The following is a 17591-nucleotide window of genomic DNA, read 5'->3' on the forward strand; positions in this document are numbered from 1 at the left end:
CCAGAGGTTTTCCTGAAAAAGACGAAATTAGGCCAAAGGTCCATTTTCTACGTGTCACACAGGTTGCATACTATGGCCACCATGTTGGCGGTGAACGTGCTGGGATGCACCGGCACCACCGAGGAGCGAGCCTGCGTTCTGCACAGGATGATCACAATTGCCGCCGAGCTCAAGAGCAACATGGGCAACTTGTTCGGATTCTCTGCCGTCATGAGAGCGCTGGAGCTCCCGCAGGTCAATTGCATTTTGCAACAAACACCTTTTAATAGTTAAGGCTATAATTGACAGATTGCATTTTATTAATGCAAAGGGATACAGTCTGTTTTTTTTTTTTGCTCTGATTGGCAAAAGTGGTCTCCATGCATTATACAAAACACAAGTCAGCAATATTTTTTTTCAAATCGATTTGTCGACCAGGTCACTCGTCTGGAGCAGACGTGGACGGCGTTACGGCAGCGGCATACAGAGGGCGCCGTTCTCTATGAGAAAACTCTCAGGCCATTCATGAAGAGCCTGAACGAGGGCAGAGGTACAACACTGTGGAAGAGGATTAGGGCCGGTGAAGAGAGAGAGAGAAAAAAAAAAAAGTGTTGGCAGGATTCTCACTTTAATCACAGAATTCTGACTTTAATCTCGGAATTTTTACTTTAACATGGGTATTCTGACTTTAAAGTGAATTGACTTTAATCCCAGAATTCTGACTTTATTCTCAGAATTCTGACTTTAAAGTCAATTCTGACTTTAATCTCAGAATTCTGACTTTATTCTCAGAATTCAGATTTTAAAGTGAATTCTGACTTTAATCTGAGAATACTGACTTTAATCTCAGAATTTCGACTTTAAAGTGAGAATTCTGACTTTAATCTCAGAATTCTGACATTATTCTCATAAGTCAGACTTGAAAGTGAGTTTGATTGACTGATTTTTTATTGAACATATAAACAGGGAGCAGAAAAAAATAAAAATTTAAAAGAAAAGGAGAACCTTATTCAATCATCAATTAATCACAGTTTACATGTTCAAAAGGGAGTAGGAAGAAGTTAAAATCTTATTTAGTCCTACCCCTTATACAGTGTATATTTAGACTTATTTCATTATTCATACAATACTAGGTAAATATTTTTCAAAAAGAAAATGTATAAACCTGGTCATGTATAGTGCATTTAGACACGCATACATTTGCCAACAATATATGTACATGAAATTCCTAGACATATACCATAATACATTCATAAATTATATACTCATACTCACGTATACAATTTTCATGCTCTTGTCTGACATAAGTATTTTTTTTTCAACTTTGCTTTTAAACATTTTTTTTAAATTCAACAAGTGAGTCACATCTTTTCAGGTCAATTCCCAAATTATTCCACAAATTAAGTTAACACCTTTTACAGAAACACACCTTTGCTTAATATTTGTTTTTGTTTTGGAATTCTGACTTTAATGTACTGACTGTAATCTCAGAATTTTGACTTTAAAGTCAGATTTTGACTTTAAAGTGAGAATTCTGACTTTATTCTCAGAATTCTGAGATTAAAGTCAGAATTTTGAGAATAAAATGAGAAACCTTACAGTACTTTAGAGTCACAAGACTCAAGTGAGAATTCTCACCTTGAAGTCAGGATTCTGAGAATAAAACCAGAATTCTGAGAATAAAGTCAGAATCCTGCAAACCTCTTTTTTTTCCTCTTCAATGCTCCAAATCCTCTTCTGGACAACACAAATGCTACATACACACACACCCACGCACATGCACGTGAACTTGACATTTTGACCACGTGGCTTTTTATGGCCCTTTTAAGTGCTCGCATTTCAACAGATGTAGTTTGGATTGCAAACAAGAGAAACAAAAACTTGGAGAATGCGGGCATCGATCCCGCTACCTCTCGCATGCTAAGCGAGCGCTCTACCATTTGAGCTAATTCCCCATACGGCTCCTCTTTCCACTCTGATCTTATGTGATGCAGAAAGCTGCCCTGCGTCCGAGACCACCTTCCCGTACATCCTGCCGCTGCTGTGCCTTCTGGAGAGGAGCGCAGCCGTCCCCGAGGGGGCAGAGGGGACGGAGGCTTGGGAGACGGCGGAGGCCGGCGTGGACGTGCTCATGTTCCATCTGGCGGCCGCCAGGAATGCCGCCGAGCTTGGCAACGTCTACGCCGCCAACGTCCGCAGCAAATTGCAAGGTAAGGAGAAGACTACAGTAGAGATCCAGATCTAAAATTCACTATAATAAGAACACCGAGGTTCAATTTTTTTTTCTTCACTTCAGCGGGTTGGTTACATGCGGTCAAAAAATATGTGTCAGAAGTGGGATTCGAAATCATGCCTACTAGTGTTAATTTTATCTACAAAAACTAAACAAAAATATTTTCGTCAACATGCATATTTCACTGGACTAAAACTAGACTTGACTAAACCAAAACCCTCATTAATAAACAATAATGGGACTAAATCAGTATACAGTTTTGTCGACTAATGAAGATGAAAATATACTTCACTTAACTCATTTGCTCACAAAAACGTATAAAAATGTTCTTTTTTAAATAATGCCATGGTCCCAAAACGTATTTGTTTTTACTTTTTTTATGCAAGAGCATACAGAAGGCTTTGATGCAGCCTCTGACTTGAAGAGGTCGCTTAAAGCAATGGTAGTTATTATAAAAAATGGCCATCAGGTGGCAGAAGAGTATAAGAGATCAGCCAGGGCCATGTTGCAACAAGCTCTTTTTGACAGTTTTCACCAGGAATGTAAATCAAGATGAAACTTAGCTATATTCTAATGCTAATTGCTCCAAAATGGAAAAAGATAGAAATATACTCTTTTTTTTTTTTCTTTTTTTTTCTGATGAAAGAAGAGACTCTAATCTTTCTTTTGGTAGGCTCCATGTTTTTATAGCAATAGAACACAATTTTCTGTGGGCCTTGCAAAATCAATCCAAATCCAGTAAAACAGCCGGGAATGAAGGAGGTTGCTTCAGTAAAAATGGCTGCGGGTGAATGAGTTCATAAAAAATGAACTAGAATCTGGACATTTGAACAAAAATGAGAGGAAAATGATATGATTTTGTCAAATCTTGTCTCTGCTAATCTACCACTGTGACACTGTCACGTGTCACATAGTGACATGCCCCCTTTCAAATCAGTAGCTAACGAGTGCAACGTGCACAAACATGGGACAGGCAGGAAGTGGATTCACTGTGAAAGGTTAAAAAAAAAATTTTTTTTAAGTAAATGAAAGTTAGAACGTAACATTCATCCAACGGTTATAACGTTCCAACAATAATATTAACCGCTAACGAATGGTGGCTAACTTACTAGCTTGTAGCATGGAGCCATAGTGGCCACTGTAATTGTGTGTCACAGTTGTTGTTTTTTTAATGAAAAAGATGAGAATTTTTTGGGGGTGAAATAATGTTGAACATTTCAACATGACAGTTTTTGTTGACTAAAACCAGACAAATAGAGACTAAATTTAAAAATGGCGAATAAAATAAATACTAGATGGAACCTAGGGATTAGCAGATATAATGAAAACAGTCGAGGCCCCGGAATTGAGCCCAGTGGAACACCAAGCAATGTAGCGTGATCACCTACAAGTAGACTACGACTCGAACGTAGCGCCTTGGCTATCCTGACTTACGTCAACAGTTTGCCGAAACATTTCTCATTATGCGCCTGTGGCAGACTTCCAGGAGCAGGCGGCCATCTCGGAGGTCTTCCACACGGACTTCCAGATGCGCCTTCTGTGGGGGAGCAGGGGCGCGGCGGAGAGCCAGGTGCGCCGCTACGCCAAGTTCAACCAAGTACTGACCGCCTTGTCCAACCGACTGGAGCCTCCGCCGCGCTGACGCAGCAAAACGAAGAACCCTCAAGGTTTCACAATAAAACCAGGACTGTTTTTTTTGTATTCTTCGGCAAAGTGATTGCTGAATGGACAATTAGCTGAAATGTTGTCGCTGAGCATTGCGAGAGTAACTGGGATTCACAACGGCATTTTCAATTTGTTGTGTTTCGAAAACAGCAGAACGGAATTTAGGTTATCAACAGTCCGGTAGAGTTTGTTGTGATTAATACGAATGTATTCATATTTTTTTTAAATATTCATCTCATTAACCGCTAGGGCTGTGCAATTAATCGAAATTTAATTACAATTTCAATTATTACACTCCACAATTACATAATCAGCATAATCATAAAAAAAGATTATTAATACAAATTTTAAATTAATTTTAAATTTAAACTTGAATTAATTTAAAATTAAATTAAAACCCTGTGAGTTGTTTAAATTTATACATTTGTACATTTTTTTTATTTTAAAATAACTAAATTATTCAATTTTGTTTCTAGTGTTTCAAAGAATTTTATTTGTCTTAATTTTTTTTTTTTTCACGTTGAAACATTTTCTTTTGTACCAAAAAATGATTAATCAACCTACTGCACAGTAGACAAGCTGCAATCCAACTTCGAGTTTTTGCCAACATAAATAAATAAATAAATAAATTATTTTTGGTCCAAAAGCAACTTACATCATTATATTGGCAAAATAATAGTGATTATTATTTTTTCCATAATCGAGCAGCCCTATTTACCGCTATTAGTGATTGGTTTTCAAGGTATCAGGCTCTGGTGGGCTCTTCTTATTACCAGCTACTGCTACCTAAATTAAAAAAATAAATTAAATAAAGTCAGAACTGAAAGAAGTCGAGGGTAACTTTTTAACTTGTGTTTTATAATAAATTCATGGTGAAGGCAGGACCTACACTAACATGTCCAAAACACATAAAAGGGTACATTTTTAAACATCTTTTTTTTTTTTTTTTGGGGTACTTTAACCAATTGGTATGACAATGTTTTTGTTTTGTTTTTCCTTGATGATGTAAATTAAAACATAGCTTTATATTCTGAGTCAGACTGTACAAAGTACTAACAAGTCTACTAGCACATTCAGATGTATTGTACAGTATGTATGTACAGATAAAATGTATTAAAATTTGACTTGTTCTTTCTGTTCTGTTTCACTTGATTTTATATTTGTTCGTTTTATTCAAAATTGACTTGAATAAAAGTCTGACGCGTACGTCAGCGTCTCGTTTGGAGCAAATGTGGACGGCGTTACGCCAGCTTGACACTTTTGTTAAATACCATTTTAGACTTAGACTTGACTTTATTGATCCCTTTGGGATGGCTCCCTCTGGGAAATTTTAATTTTATGGCCTTCTCAGTATTTTCATTTTTAAAGATAGTAGTTTGGGTTACAATCAAGGAAGAAAATAAATTGAAGAATGTTAGCCCGATGTTAGCGCCAAAGTAAGCACAAAGTAAGCACGGACCGGCCAATCGGCGCTCGACCTCGGCGAAAGTATGCATAAAGCTTGAGCCAATCGTGTTGAGCCGGTGGACTTACTTTTGACCAATCCCCGGACGCGATAGATAGGGGGCTCGATGCCCGCATCCTCCAATGTCGCCACTGGCTCAAAGTAAACGGAGAACCAGCCAATCGACACTCGGCCTTGGCGAAAGTAAGCCCAAAGAGAGCCCGGTTGAGCCAATCGCGTCCGAGCCGGTGGGCTTACTTTTGACCATTCAAACTGCGAAAAAAAAAGGATTGATCCCTCACTCGTACTGTCGTATTATCGTATCGACCATCTGAGCTAATCCCCATTTAATGTGTCGAAAGAGGGGGGAAAAAAAAAAATACTTGGAGGATGCGGGCATCGATCCCGCTACCTCTCGCATGCTAAGCGAGCGCTCTACCATCTGAGCTAATCCCCCATAACCCACCTCTATGTTGAAAACTCAAATAAACCTTTATTCTATGCAAGTACCCAGAGGACCATACTAAACATGAATAGATTTGACGATAGGATAGGAGGTTATGTACATGAAAAACTTGGTTAGCAAGCAAATTTCTCTATCTCTAGCTCATGTCACTACTAGCACGTCAATGAACAACATTTAAATTAACAGTATTTGAATTACATTGCAATACTACTATAAAGGTGTTGACACTTTTTATTCCATTAAATTCAAAAAGTTATTGTATTGTTTAATTAGTACTTGACTTGTGAGGAACGCCAATGTACCATAATTTATCTATCATTGAAAATGTAAAATGAATGACATAACTTATCTATGCTGTTTACATCATCCGTTGCCTATCCAAGTGAGATAAATTATCTTCAAATTCTGAAATTCGTGGAATAAGTACCCCCCCCCCCCCTTTAAATAATAAAAAAAACAACAACTGTATAACCCCTAATTCAGCTTTTGCATATCACAACAGAAATTCAACGTTTATTTTAAAGGGGCTGTCTGCCGGTTTCACTCAGGAAAATGCACTTTTTAAATACAGGATTTAAACAAACAAACTACTTCTCAATTTATAGATATGGGCTTTTCATAAGGTGTGGGGGTGATTTTGTCCTAAACCCCCACACGCCTGTATTTTGCCATTTTGTGTTTGTTTTGTAAAAAGCAGGCCGTTTCTGTGGAAAGACAGTGTTTACACCCTTCCAGCCAATCGCGGGGGGTCCCAAAGGGGGCCGGGCGAACGTGTCAGCTGCGTGACTGTCTTTCTACAGAAACGCCCCGCTGTTTACAAAACAAACACAAAATGGAAAAATACAGGCTGGGGGGGTGGGGGGTTTATGACAAAATCACCCCCACATGTTATGAAAAGCCCATATCTATAATTGAGAAGTAGTTTGTTTGTTTAAATCCTGTATTTAAAAAGTGCATTTTCCTGAGTGAAACCGGCAGACAGCCCCTTTAATGATTGCCGGGGTCAAAGTTGAAATTATACATTGTGCCTGGATGGCGGCGATATCGTCGATTTAGCGATAATATAATTCTTAAATTGTTTAATATGAAATAACTGAATTTTGGGAGTAGAAAATAGGTTTTGTTGTTCAACCGATGAAAACTATTTCTTTATTCTCAATTATTTTTGTTTTGTTACGGTATTCCGCGTTAGCTTCATCACCTTGAACCGCATCGTTTTGGCTGTATTGACCACCCCAAATCATAATAGCTGTTTAAATTCCTTTCCAATATGACCGAAGTATCACAAAATGAACAGAGTCCCAATCTCTCGAAACAATCCAACGGGGAAAATGAGGTTGTTCAAGTCACAAAAAGAGCCAAATCTGAGTTGCGACAACACTGAGGAGGAAAGGAGATACCCCAAGAAAAAAAGTGATCCTTCTTATGGCATACTGTGGCAAGGGGTACAATGGAATGCAGGTACATCACAAAGAAACGTTGAGCATTTTGTTGATGTGGCTAATCCTTACATTTTCCTTGAGCGAAATCCAAGGTCCAGAGACGCTTCAGAGCGTCAACCTTCTGTTCGGGCCATACAAAGTAACTCACAACTTCCACAACTTCACGTCTCAGAAGGCTCCCAAGGACCCCGGTGCCCTGTCGCTCCATCACAGAGATGTCCCCCGGAGAGCTTTCCATCCTGAGCGATGACGAATTTGCCGTAATCAAAGTGAGAGGCCAAAGCGTTATCATGCACAAATCCGGAAGATGGTTGGCCTCGTGATCGCAGTCATAAAAGGGATACTCTGAGGAAGAAGGTCATGGACCCAAGTTGGGAACAAGATAAAAGTGCCCAAAGCACCGGGACTCAGCTTGGTCAAACGCTTCAGAGGGGACAGGCTTCAGGAGCGTCTTGAATGGGACGGTGAAGAGGAAGCCATTATGGCCTTCAAGGAGGCTCCTATTTATCCCACCATTGTGGTGGAGACGGAGTGTCAAGAGGGCCCCATGCGCAGCTGGATGGCCACACTGCCCTATTCATGACTTTCATGGTACAGCAAATGGAATGCAGAAAAAGGTGAGCATACTTGGGAACATTCATTTGCGTTTGTCCTTTCTAATTAATGCTTCTTTTCTTACAGGAAGATGCGGATAGTGCAAAAGACTCTTATTAAGAAAAAACACAGAGTTTTTTTTCATTTAAGAAATATTTCCTCATAAACTTTGTCTTTCAATTTCCTTATTTTTAGGTTTCGTCACTGGGGCTTTGTAATGTAATTCAAGTACAGTATTGTTAATTTAAGTGTTGTTCATTGACGTGCTAGTAGTAGTAGTGACATGAGAAGAGGCAACTGTGCTTGCTAACCAACATTATTATTATGATTTTTATTTATTTTTTTATGTTCCTAACTTCCTATCCTATATTCAAATTAAGTGTTCATGTTCAGTGTGCAATGTCCTGTCTTAAAATACAGGGAAGCCTAGCTCAGCCTATGGGTTTATTTGAGTTCTCAGCATAGAGGTGGGCTAGAGGGGGATTAGCTCAGATGGTAGAGCGCTCGCTTAGCATGCGAGAGGTAGCGGGATCGATGCCCGCATCCTCCAGTTCTTTTTTCCCTTCGACACATTAAATGGGATTAGCTCAGATGGTGGAGGCGCAATGCGAGTGAGTGATCCATCCTTTTTTTCGCAGCATGAATGGTCAAAAGTAAGCCCACCGGCTAAACACGGCTAAATTTGCATTCCAATATGGGACCCGCAAAACAATTACCGGTATTTGTACATAGTACATTAGACTAACAAGATTATACTCACACGTGGTATTGTTTTTATATAATGAGATGCCATGTTATTTATGTTTTTATTTATTGTGATATAAATTATTTGGTGCAGCATACCCAAGAACAAAAATCAGCAAAAAATGTATTAATTAAATAGTCCTGCGTCGAAAATATAATACATAACATTAATATTATCACACTTTTTTGGCTGTTTTAACAAGTATTTATTTTCTCAATGAATATATTTGGTCAGTAACAGGCTATATGTATCGATCCCGCTACCCCCACATTATTATTATTATTATTATTATTATTATTATTATTATTATTATTATTATTAGTAGTAGTAGTAGTAGTAGTAGTAGTAGTAGTAGTAGTAGTAGTAGTAGTAGTCGACGAGACGTTGGCGTCGGAATGACGTCACAGTTCGTAGCAGCAGTCTTGCGCGCTGGCCACGTGGCACGACGTCATCCAGGAAGTCGACAACTGGACGCGCTGGCTGGCTGGCTGGCTGACTGGCCACTGTCAGCGGCTGGGCACGCAAATGGCGGGGGGCTCTGGGTAAAACTAAAACCCGAAGCAAACAGAAGATGTTAACTCTTTTGCCCGTGTTGCTTTTGTGTGTTTGCGCGCCAGCCTGCTGCGTGTTCCAGACATTGTACTGCTCCATCGCCGACAGCTGCGACTGCGACTTTAGACCCAACGTCAGAGGTAAGGAAGGGAAGCGCTTCCGGGGTTAGCTTAGCCGGGTAGCTATTGGCTTCTGTGTGCGTGTGCGTGTTCTTGTACATAATACATAGTGAGGACCAAAATACGTCTTTATCCAACAGAATGAGGACATTTGAGGACTGGGACTAGCCACAATCTACACACGGACATTCAAGATGAACTGAGCGAGCAGTGTCGGGGATAGTATGGGATGGATAACGATAAAAATTAATGACTATTCTAAATAATGTATATGATTGATGCGTTATAGTAATGGGTCGATGGGGACGGGTCTCGAATAAGCTTCGGCTTCTACCCGTCAGCCCTTCTTTCGGATGTCAATGTTGCAAATGATGTGATGTGATCGATGTAAGCTGTAATATGTCCGAAAGGAAAAAATGAATAAACTAAACTAAACTATTTATCTGTGAAGATTATCGCTTGCATCTCGGCGCGTCCTTAGGATATTCGGGGCTAAAATCGGGCCAGTTCTCCTGCCGTGTGAACCAGCAATAAGACGTGAAATTGTTCTCTGTTGTATTTTGGCACCAATGTACCATGATGAAGTGAGTTGAGGAGGTTCATCTTAACAAAGTAGTTCTCTCCACTGCCACATTTTCCCGTTATCTGACATGGTATGAAAATCATATTTATGAAAAAAAATAATAGTTAATTTTGATTGATTACAAAAACAAAAGTTGTTTTCAACCATTGCAAAATAAAATGCAAAATGAAATGTGCGAATAATGGATTATAAAAATAATCTGATAGTGACAGCAGTAGATTGAATATATTGGACACATTAAGGGCATCATTTTGATTGGGTTTACTATTTAATGAGAAATTACTAATATACTCTCTTTGGCAAAACCAACCACAATTATTTTAAAAAGGGCTAAAAATCGATCAACTGATGAATCGGTTGGGCCCTACATTTTTTCAAAGGTCTTAAATGTCTTCTGAAAACTAGAGATAGACAATGGGTTTTTTTCAGGCCCAATAACAATTATTAGTCGTTCAATTATTAGTCGTTGAGGATGCCGATAATCGATATTTGGAGCCGAGATTCAGCTTACCTAAAAGGGAAAATATATGTATCAAAATTTGGGAAAAGATACAGACTCCAGCTCTTATTTTATTTTTTATTTTTTAGAATTTTAATGCATACGTTTATTGAGCAACTTTTAGGGTTAGTAAAATATTGTTGTTGTTTTTTTTTTTTTTATGTTATAAATCTTAGTCAATAGACATCTTTGTTTTTAAAATCTAACAAGTTCTGGGATCTCCCAGGGGCAGTAACATGTTTTCAAAAGTTAAATAAAAACAAACAATTGTATTACAAAAATTCAAATAAATCTGAAGTATTACATTTTTATTTTATTTTTGATTTCAAACAAAAACAGAAGGTGAAGAGAGTTGCCAGGGTCGGCAGCATCTCGGAAAATGTCATTTAAAAAAACAAAAAACATTTAAATGAGTTCCCAGAAGTTAACACTTTTTTTTTTTTTTTTTTGCTGCAAAACAGAAAAAGATGAATGATGAAAGAAGAGACTACAATTAATTTTGGTCGATACCATGTTTTTATAGCAATAGAACTCAATATTCTGTGGGCGTTGCAAAATCAGTCAAAAAAGGGGGTTGCTTCAGTGAAAATGGCTGGGGGTCAATGAGTTAATATGTGCACTTTGTAAGTAAATAATGTGCATCAGAGTTGGAGTGGGACCTGTACAAGAATGTCTACGGGCAGCACCTGGCCCAGGAAGTGCTCTCGGAGGAGGTGGCGCGCTTCGTGGCCGACAAGGCGCCCAAGAGGCCGCTTGTGCTGTCCCTCCACGGCTCGTCAGGCACGGGCAAGACGCTGGTGGTCGGCATGCTGGTGCGACACCTGTACGGCTCGGCCATGAGCAGCCCTTTCGTCCACCAGTTCATCCCCACGCTACATTTCCCCGCCGGCGGGCACGTGCAGCTGCAACGGGTAGGACGATGACGTCAGATTTTTCCCTTTGAGTATGGTTGACAACAACAAAATTGGATAAATATTAAATGTTTTTCTCTTTGATTGGAAATGTAACAATTTAAATTGGTTGCAAAATGTTTTAACTAAAGTGCACAGAAAGTCAAGTGTGTAAATTGTGGTTGCTAATTATCATTTAAAAAAATATTTTTAATTGAACTAAATAAATAAACAAAAAAAATCTTTCAAAAATATAGGGATGCACAATAATGCTATTTTCAGCTGATACCGATAAACCAATAATTTAGAAGTGCCAATGTCAATAACCGATAAGTAAGCCGATAATTGTTTGCAAAATTAACTTGAATACAAATGGGCTTTTGAGTCCTACTATAAGTTTAACAAATACATTGGAACATTGTGTAAACTTTGCACAATGTTCCAAAGTATGTATGAAAAGCACCATGAAGCTGAATTTGATTGATATGAGCCACAACCACAACAGATGGACCAATGTGGCATGTCTCTAATTATTGCTGGATTTCTTTATTATCTGTTTTATCTGTATGAAATCAAATTGCCGATAATTATCGGCAGATTTCTCTATTATCTGGTTTATCTGTTTGACGTCAAATTGGTCGATAATTCCCAATAATTATCGGCCACCGATATTATCCTGCATCACTAAAAAAAAATATTTTAATGGTTAAAATTCAAATTTTATAAATTAATTTAAGTAATTTTTTCATGTTTAAATTTACGCTCCTATATTAACATTTTAAAAATTATTTTAATCTAACTAAATAAGTTTTTAAAAATCTTTAAAAAATAATTTTAATGTTAACTTAAAATTTTATAAATTAATGCAAGTAATTTTTCATGTTTGAATTTGCATTCATATATTAACATTTAAAAAATATTTTTAATTTAGCTAAATAAATTAAAAAAATGTTTAACAAATAATTTTAATGTTAACTTGAAATTATCAATGTAACTAATTTTTCATGTTTAAATTTACATACATTTATTAAATAGACACTTTAATATAGTCTTTTAAACTAATGTAAATGAAAATTAATTGAATACAAATTATACATTTAAAAAACGCAAATGTAAAAAATGTTATGAATTCATTTTAGTAATTTTGTAAAAACCAATGTACTTTTAAATTATATAAATATTAGGGGTGTTAAAAAAAATCGATTCGGCAATATATTGCGACACTACAGCACGCAATTCTCGAATCGATTCAATAGGCAGCCGAATCGATTTTTTAACATCCATTTTTGATGGAAAAATATTTTTAAAAAAGCGACTAACTTTCACACCTTAAGAATGGAAGAATGTTATATTAATGGAACATTAAACCTTAATATTTTATTTCAATGCTGTTCTAACATGAAAAAGGTTACAACCTGGCTCACAGTTATAAAACTGAAGTTTCAGATCAATAAATAATACATTTTCATACAAATCTTACAGTGTACATGTACAAGTTTACTGAATGGTATTTTCTAAATTTGAGTAAAAAAATCGCAACAATTAACTTTTAAATTCATATCGGGATTAATCAGTATCGAATCGAATCGTGACCTATGAATCGTGATACGGATCGAATCGTCAGGTACGAGGCAATTCACACCCCTAATAAATATTATCAAATTTATGTATATAAGCTATTTTAACCTCAATAAATGTACATAAATTTTTTTTTACTTACGTACTTTTTTTTTTTTCTTTTTTTTTTTTAAGTAAGACTCTAAACATTTTTTTGGTCATGTCGCTGTGGTTATACTTATTTATATTGAAGTAAATGTAATTAATGCAATGTTAACTGATGTAAATGTTTAAAAATGGATATGTAATTTGTTTTTAAATGAACAGTTGTAAGGCAGTTGTAAATTTAAACTATAACTAATTGAAATTTAAAATAAATTCAAAATTAAATGTTTCAACTACTTAAATTGTACATTTAAAAATTGAACATATTTGAATAATAATTTTTTTTGACTAAGCAAATTTTATTAGGTGGTTATGCAAATATAAATTCAATCTAGACAACATTATTTAAATGTATTTTCTCCTATAAATTGTACGTAATTAAAAAAATAATTATTTGAACTACAGTATATGTTTTTAAATTCACACATGATGAATTGTTACTCAGAAATGTTCACTATTGTGGTTGTAGATTGTGGTGATTATATGTTTCTATTTTACAGTTTATAAATGACAATTTTAAGGTGGCAAAAACGACTTAATCAAATAATTCCAATAGAAGACGCGTCAGATGTGGACTGTTGTTGTCCAGGAGCAGCTGAAGTCTTGGGTCCAGGGCAACTTGACCGAGTGCGCCCACTCGGTCTTCATCTTCGACGAGCTGGACAAAATGGCGCCCGGGCTGCTGGATGTTCTGGAGCCGTTCCTGGGCCCCTCCCACGTGGTCTTTCGGACCAACTACCGCAAGGCCATCTACATCTTCATCAGGTGACCGACCCGCTCATGTCTTCAGTGGCAATAAAATGTGAAATCATGACAAAGATTTCACCACTCATTTCATGTGACCTTGATTAAAAGGCCGCTTGTTGCTAGGCAGAATTGGTGGCCGGGTAAATTGTGTCACAAAAAGTTTGACTTCTTTGTTATAGTGTAGCGGGCGAGGAGGTGATCAACAAGGCGGCCCTGGAGCAACGCGAGGCCGGGCGGGACCGAGAGGAGATGACGTCAGCCGAGCTGCAGGACGCCATCGCTCAGGCCGTCTACGACAATCCAACCAGTGAGAGACGCCATTTTGTTTGTTTCTTGATTTGGGGTGGGGGGGTGGGGGGTGGGGGGGGGTGGCTTTCCGGATCACTAATTATTTTTTATGGCCTGACCGATTCTAATCAACCGATTGTTGGACTTCAAAAACGTTAGCGAAGAAAACCGAAATTTCCGACGCTGTGAAAGTACCCCTGAATGCATCGTTTTGCTTGCGTAGCATTAGCATCTAGCAAGTCTGTAGTGTATGTTATTCTGTTGTCCCTAAGCGCCCTTGAAGTTGTTTAATGACACCCCAGTTGGAGTTAACTGGAAAACTAAACACACAACATTAAGAATTACATCCACTGTATATTTAAATCCAAAACATGCTTCGTTTTCAAAACATCGCTAGCCTGGCGCCAACAGGAAGTTAGCAAATCTAACAGGAAGTTAACACCATTTGGAGTTAACTGTAAAACTAAACAGACAACGTTAAAAATTACATTCGCTGTATATTTAAAAACAAAATATGCTTCGTTTATAAAACATCGCGAACCTGGAACTAACAGGAAGTTAGCAAATGCTAACAGGAAGTTAACCCCGTTTGGAGTTAACTATAAAACTAAACACACAACGTTAAGAATTACATTCGCTGTATATTTAAATACAAAACACGCTCCGTTTTTAAAACATCGCTAGCCTAGAGCTATCAGGAAGTTAGCAAATGCTAACAGGAATTTAACCCCATTTGGAGCAAACTGTAAAGCTACACACACAATATTAAGAATTACATCCACTGTATATTTAAATACAAAACATGCTTCGTCTTTAAAACATCGCGAACCTGGCGCTAACAGGAAGTTAGCAAATGCTAGCAGGAAGTTAACTCCATTTGGAGGTAACTGTAAAACTAATCAGACGTTAAGAATTACATTCGCTGTATATTTAAATACAAAAAATGCTTCATTTTTAAAACCTCGCGAGCCTGGCCCTAACAGGAAGTTAGCAACTGCTAACAGGAAGTTAACCCCATTTGGAGGTAACTGTAAAACTAAACAGACAATGTTAAGAATTACATCCGCTGTATATTTAAATCAAAAACATGCTACGTTTTTAAAACATCGCTAGCCTAGCGCTAACAGGAAGTTAGCAAATGCTAGCAGAAAGTTAACATCGACTTCCGGGAGTGTTTTTCCTTCAAATAACGAATATCCACACACAAATTTGTGGAAACACATACCCACAGATGAGATAACTATACACAAAAGCACAAATTCTTCCCAGTGTGTGGAAGAAATAGTTAAATATTTTTTTATATGGACTTGTCATTCAAAGAAGAGAATCTTAATAGCGAAAGTTTGTGCGTAAGTGGAAAAAATAATTGGGGAAGGGGTTCATTTTATGCATTTTATATATTTATATTTTTAAATAATCCCACCCCAGGTGGCCTGTACAACTCGTCCATCGTCCGCCAGAAGCTGGTGACGGCCTTCGTGCCCTTCCTGCCGCTCTGCCGTCGCCATGTGGAGCGCTGCGCACGGGCTCAGCTGTGCCAGCGCGGCGCCTGTGGGCGCGGCGAGGTGGCGGTGGCCGCAGCGGCCGACATGCTGTACAAGCCGTCGCCGGGGAACTACTTTTCCTCCAGCGGCTGCAAAAGCGTGCCCGCCAAGATCGACCTGCTCTTGTGACGGCCGATGCAGGTTGTATTTATTTATTATTTTTTTTAAATACATCGACATCAAGCATCGTAAATTGAACTCAAAGGGAAGAAGAAGACATTTTTAGTACTATTTGTGAGAAAACAGGACGCAGGAAGTCCAAGTGGTTTTACAGCAACATCCTGAAGGATATTTTTCCATCCTATTTTTGTTTTGTTTTATTATTATTATTTTTATTTTTTTATTTTTTTTGAGGATTGCATGTTTTTGCAGGAAAGGAGCACCTGTGGATCAAATTGTTTCATTTTTCTAAACATACAGTATTGTGTAGATAATAGAATTTATTTAAATAAGCTACGCAACTAATATGAAATATATCACAATGTGGACACTTCATTAAGCACGGCTGTGTAATGATATTCATTACAAAAAAAAAACAACTATTGGTGCCTTTTCAAAACTGTTCAATTTTAACAATTGTACTGTATCACACTGATTGCTGTTCCTAATCTTTTGGCCGCTCTGCATAGAGATGAGAGGATCAAAGTATTAGCAACAGCTCAAAAGAAAAATGTTCATAAATGTGTATTTTCATATTGCCATCAAATGAAAAACGGCAGTCTGTGTTTTATTTTATTTTAAGCAAGTTTGAAAATGCTTACAATTTTATTCCGAGCGACCAGATGGCACCCTTTTAACCACATGAAAAATCACTCAAAACACAGTACGCACTGTATTCAACTTGGGTGTCAGTTTTGTGCAGATGTTGTGGTTGTATACAAGTCTCATGGTTGATGGTTGTGTACATGTGTTAAGTTATGTGGGTGGTCGCTTCGCCCTCACTTCTTCTCCCATCTGAACTACTTCCTGTTCCAATTAATACAAACTTCTTCGTCCATATCTCCCTTTTCCGTCCCCCTTTGGCTGCTCCGCCTCACAAGTCCCTCCCACCTCCACATCTGTGAGGACAGACTCCCCCCTTTTTTTCATTTTTTTTAAATAACTTCCTTGTTATCATGGCAGGGTTCACAGGGGAGTCTACCATTTTGTTTCGAAGCGACCATTGTAAGGTGATCCTCTCATTTCCAGCCTTCCTCCAAAGGTGGAAGCTACACATGGATTTTTTATAATTCAGCACCCAAAGCAAGTTTTACTTGGCAACATAAAATCTTGCAGCAATTTCTGTTACGAGGAGACCGACCAAAAAAAAAAAATGCCCAGCAATGCAAAGTAAGTTTTAAGTAATCTTGCCTCCTGGAATTTCTTTTAAAAATTCAGTCCTCAAAGTCTCAAGAAACAGTACCTGAAAATGCACAAGAGGTTTGCCATTTTGCTTTGTTGTGATTTTTACAGTGACATCATCCCGAGGTTTTCAAGGATTACCTTGGTCAGTCACCATTACGACAGGAGAACAAAAGGGGGTGGGAATGTTTGATTGAGGACATGAATGGGGGGGCTCTCGGGACAGCACAGTTTGACCTTGGCCTTTGCGTGGGGATCACATGGGTGGCGAAGCTGTTTCAGGACACAACCCAACACTTTTGATTGACACCATTTTTGTTCAAAAAACGACATTTAAAAAAAAAAAAAAAAAAAAAAAAAAGCTCTGCTGCTAAAATAAACCCCCCAACACACACACACAAAGGCACGGCACCCCTTGTGCGCCCCTGGACCCCCGCAAAGGGATGAAAATCATACGTTCCTGAATTATGCTAATTTTTAATCACCGAGAAAAGAGCTCAGTGGCCGCAACAAATTTACTCACCCATCAATTTTTAAATTTTTTTTTACGTAACTTTATTACAAAAAAAATACAACCATAAAAGGGAAAAATGACTTATAGTAGTCAATTTTTTCCCTTAACCATACAAAAAGTGAAATAAAATCGAGTAGAATGAAAAGGTGCGATTAAAGCTTGGCGCGTGCACGCGGCGGTGCAAATGTGTTTTGCACGAGGGGCGAACAACAGATGTCCGCGCA

General features: G+C 37.8%; 2 protein-coding genes, 3 non-coding genes and 1 pseudogene across 7 annotated transcripts in view; 4 read left to right on the forward strand and 2 right to left on the reverse strand.

Annotated features, from left to right (window-relative positions):
* sh2d3cb (SH2 domain containing 3Cb) overlaps positions 1-5007 on the forward strand; it is a 31654-nt gene extending 26647 nt beyond the window's left edge. For both annotated transcript variants that reach the window (XM_077521696.1, XM_077521697.1), the window contains exons 9-12: positions 63-234; positions 418-529; positions 1974-2189; positions 3691-5007. In XM_077521696.1, coding sequence (XP_077377822.1) covers positions 63-234; positions 418-529; positions 1974-2189; positions 3691-3854 — 664 coding nt within the window. In that variant the 3' untranslated portion in view covers positions 3855-5007. The remainder of the gene's footprint in view (positions 1-62; positions 235-417; positions 530-1973; positions 2190-3690) is intronic.
* Positions 1862-1934, reverse strand: trnaa-agc (transfer RNA alanine (anticodon AGC)). Its single transcript has one exon. It is a non-coding gene; the product is annotated as a tRNA-Ala (tRNA).
* A 698-nt stretch (positions 5008-5705) lies between the features above and the next one.
* trnaa-agc (transfer RNA alanine (anticodon AGC)) lies at positions 5706-5778 on the reverse strand. Its single transcript has one exon. It is a non-coding gene; the product is annotated as a tRNA-Ala (tRNA).
* Positions 5779-7237: 1459 nt separating this feature from the next.
* LOC144019131 (pseudouridylate synthase 1 homolog pseudogene) lies at positions 7238-7943 on the forward strand (annotated as a pseudogene).
* Positions 7944-8300: 357 nt separating this feature from the next.
* Positions 8301-8373, forward strand: trnaa-agc (transfer RNA alanine (anticodon AGC)). The gene has a single exon. It is a non-coding gene; the product is annotated as a tRNA-Ala (tRNA).
* Positions 8374-9033: 660 nt separating this feature from the next.
* Positions 9034-16230, forward strand: tor2a (torsin family 2, member A). 2 transcript variants are annotated; one of them, XM_077521824.1, is made up of 5 exons: positions 9034-9260; positions 10967-11232; positions 13490-13698; positions 13860-13987; positions 15397-16230. In XM_077521824.1, exons 1-5 carry the CDS (start codon positions 9140-9142, stop codon positions 15639-15641), a joined length of 969 nt encoding a protein of 322 aa, XP_077377950.1. In that variant the 5' UTR covers positions 9034-9139; the 3' UTR covers positions 15642-16230. The 2 variants fall into 2 exon arrangements, with proteins under 2 accessions (XP_077377950.1, XP_077377951.1); XM_077521825.1 differs by having other exon boundaries at positions 13523-13698.
* Positions 16231-17591: the final 1361 nt, after the last annotated feature.

This window comes from Festucalex cinctus, chromosome 5 (assembly GCF_051991245.1).
Source record: "Festucalex cinctus isolate MCC-2025b chromosome 5, RoL_Fcin_1.0, whole genome shotgun sequence".
In the NCBI taxonomy this organism is placed as follows: Eukaryota; Metazoa; Chordata; class Actinopteri; order Syngnathiformes; family Syngnathidae; genus Festucalex; species Festucalex cinctus.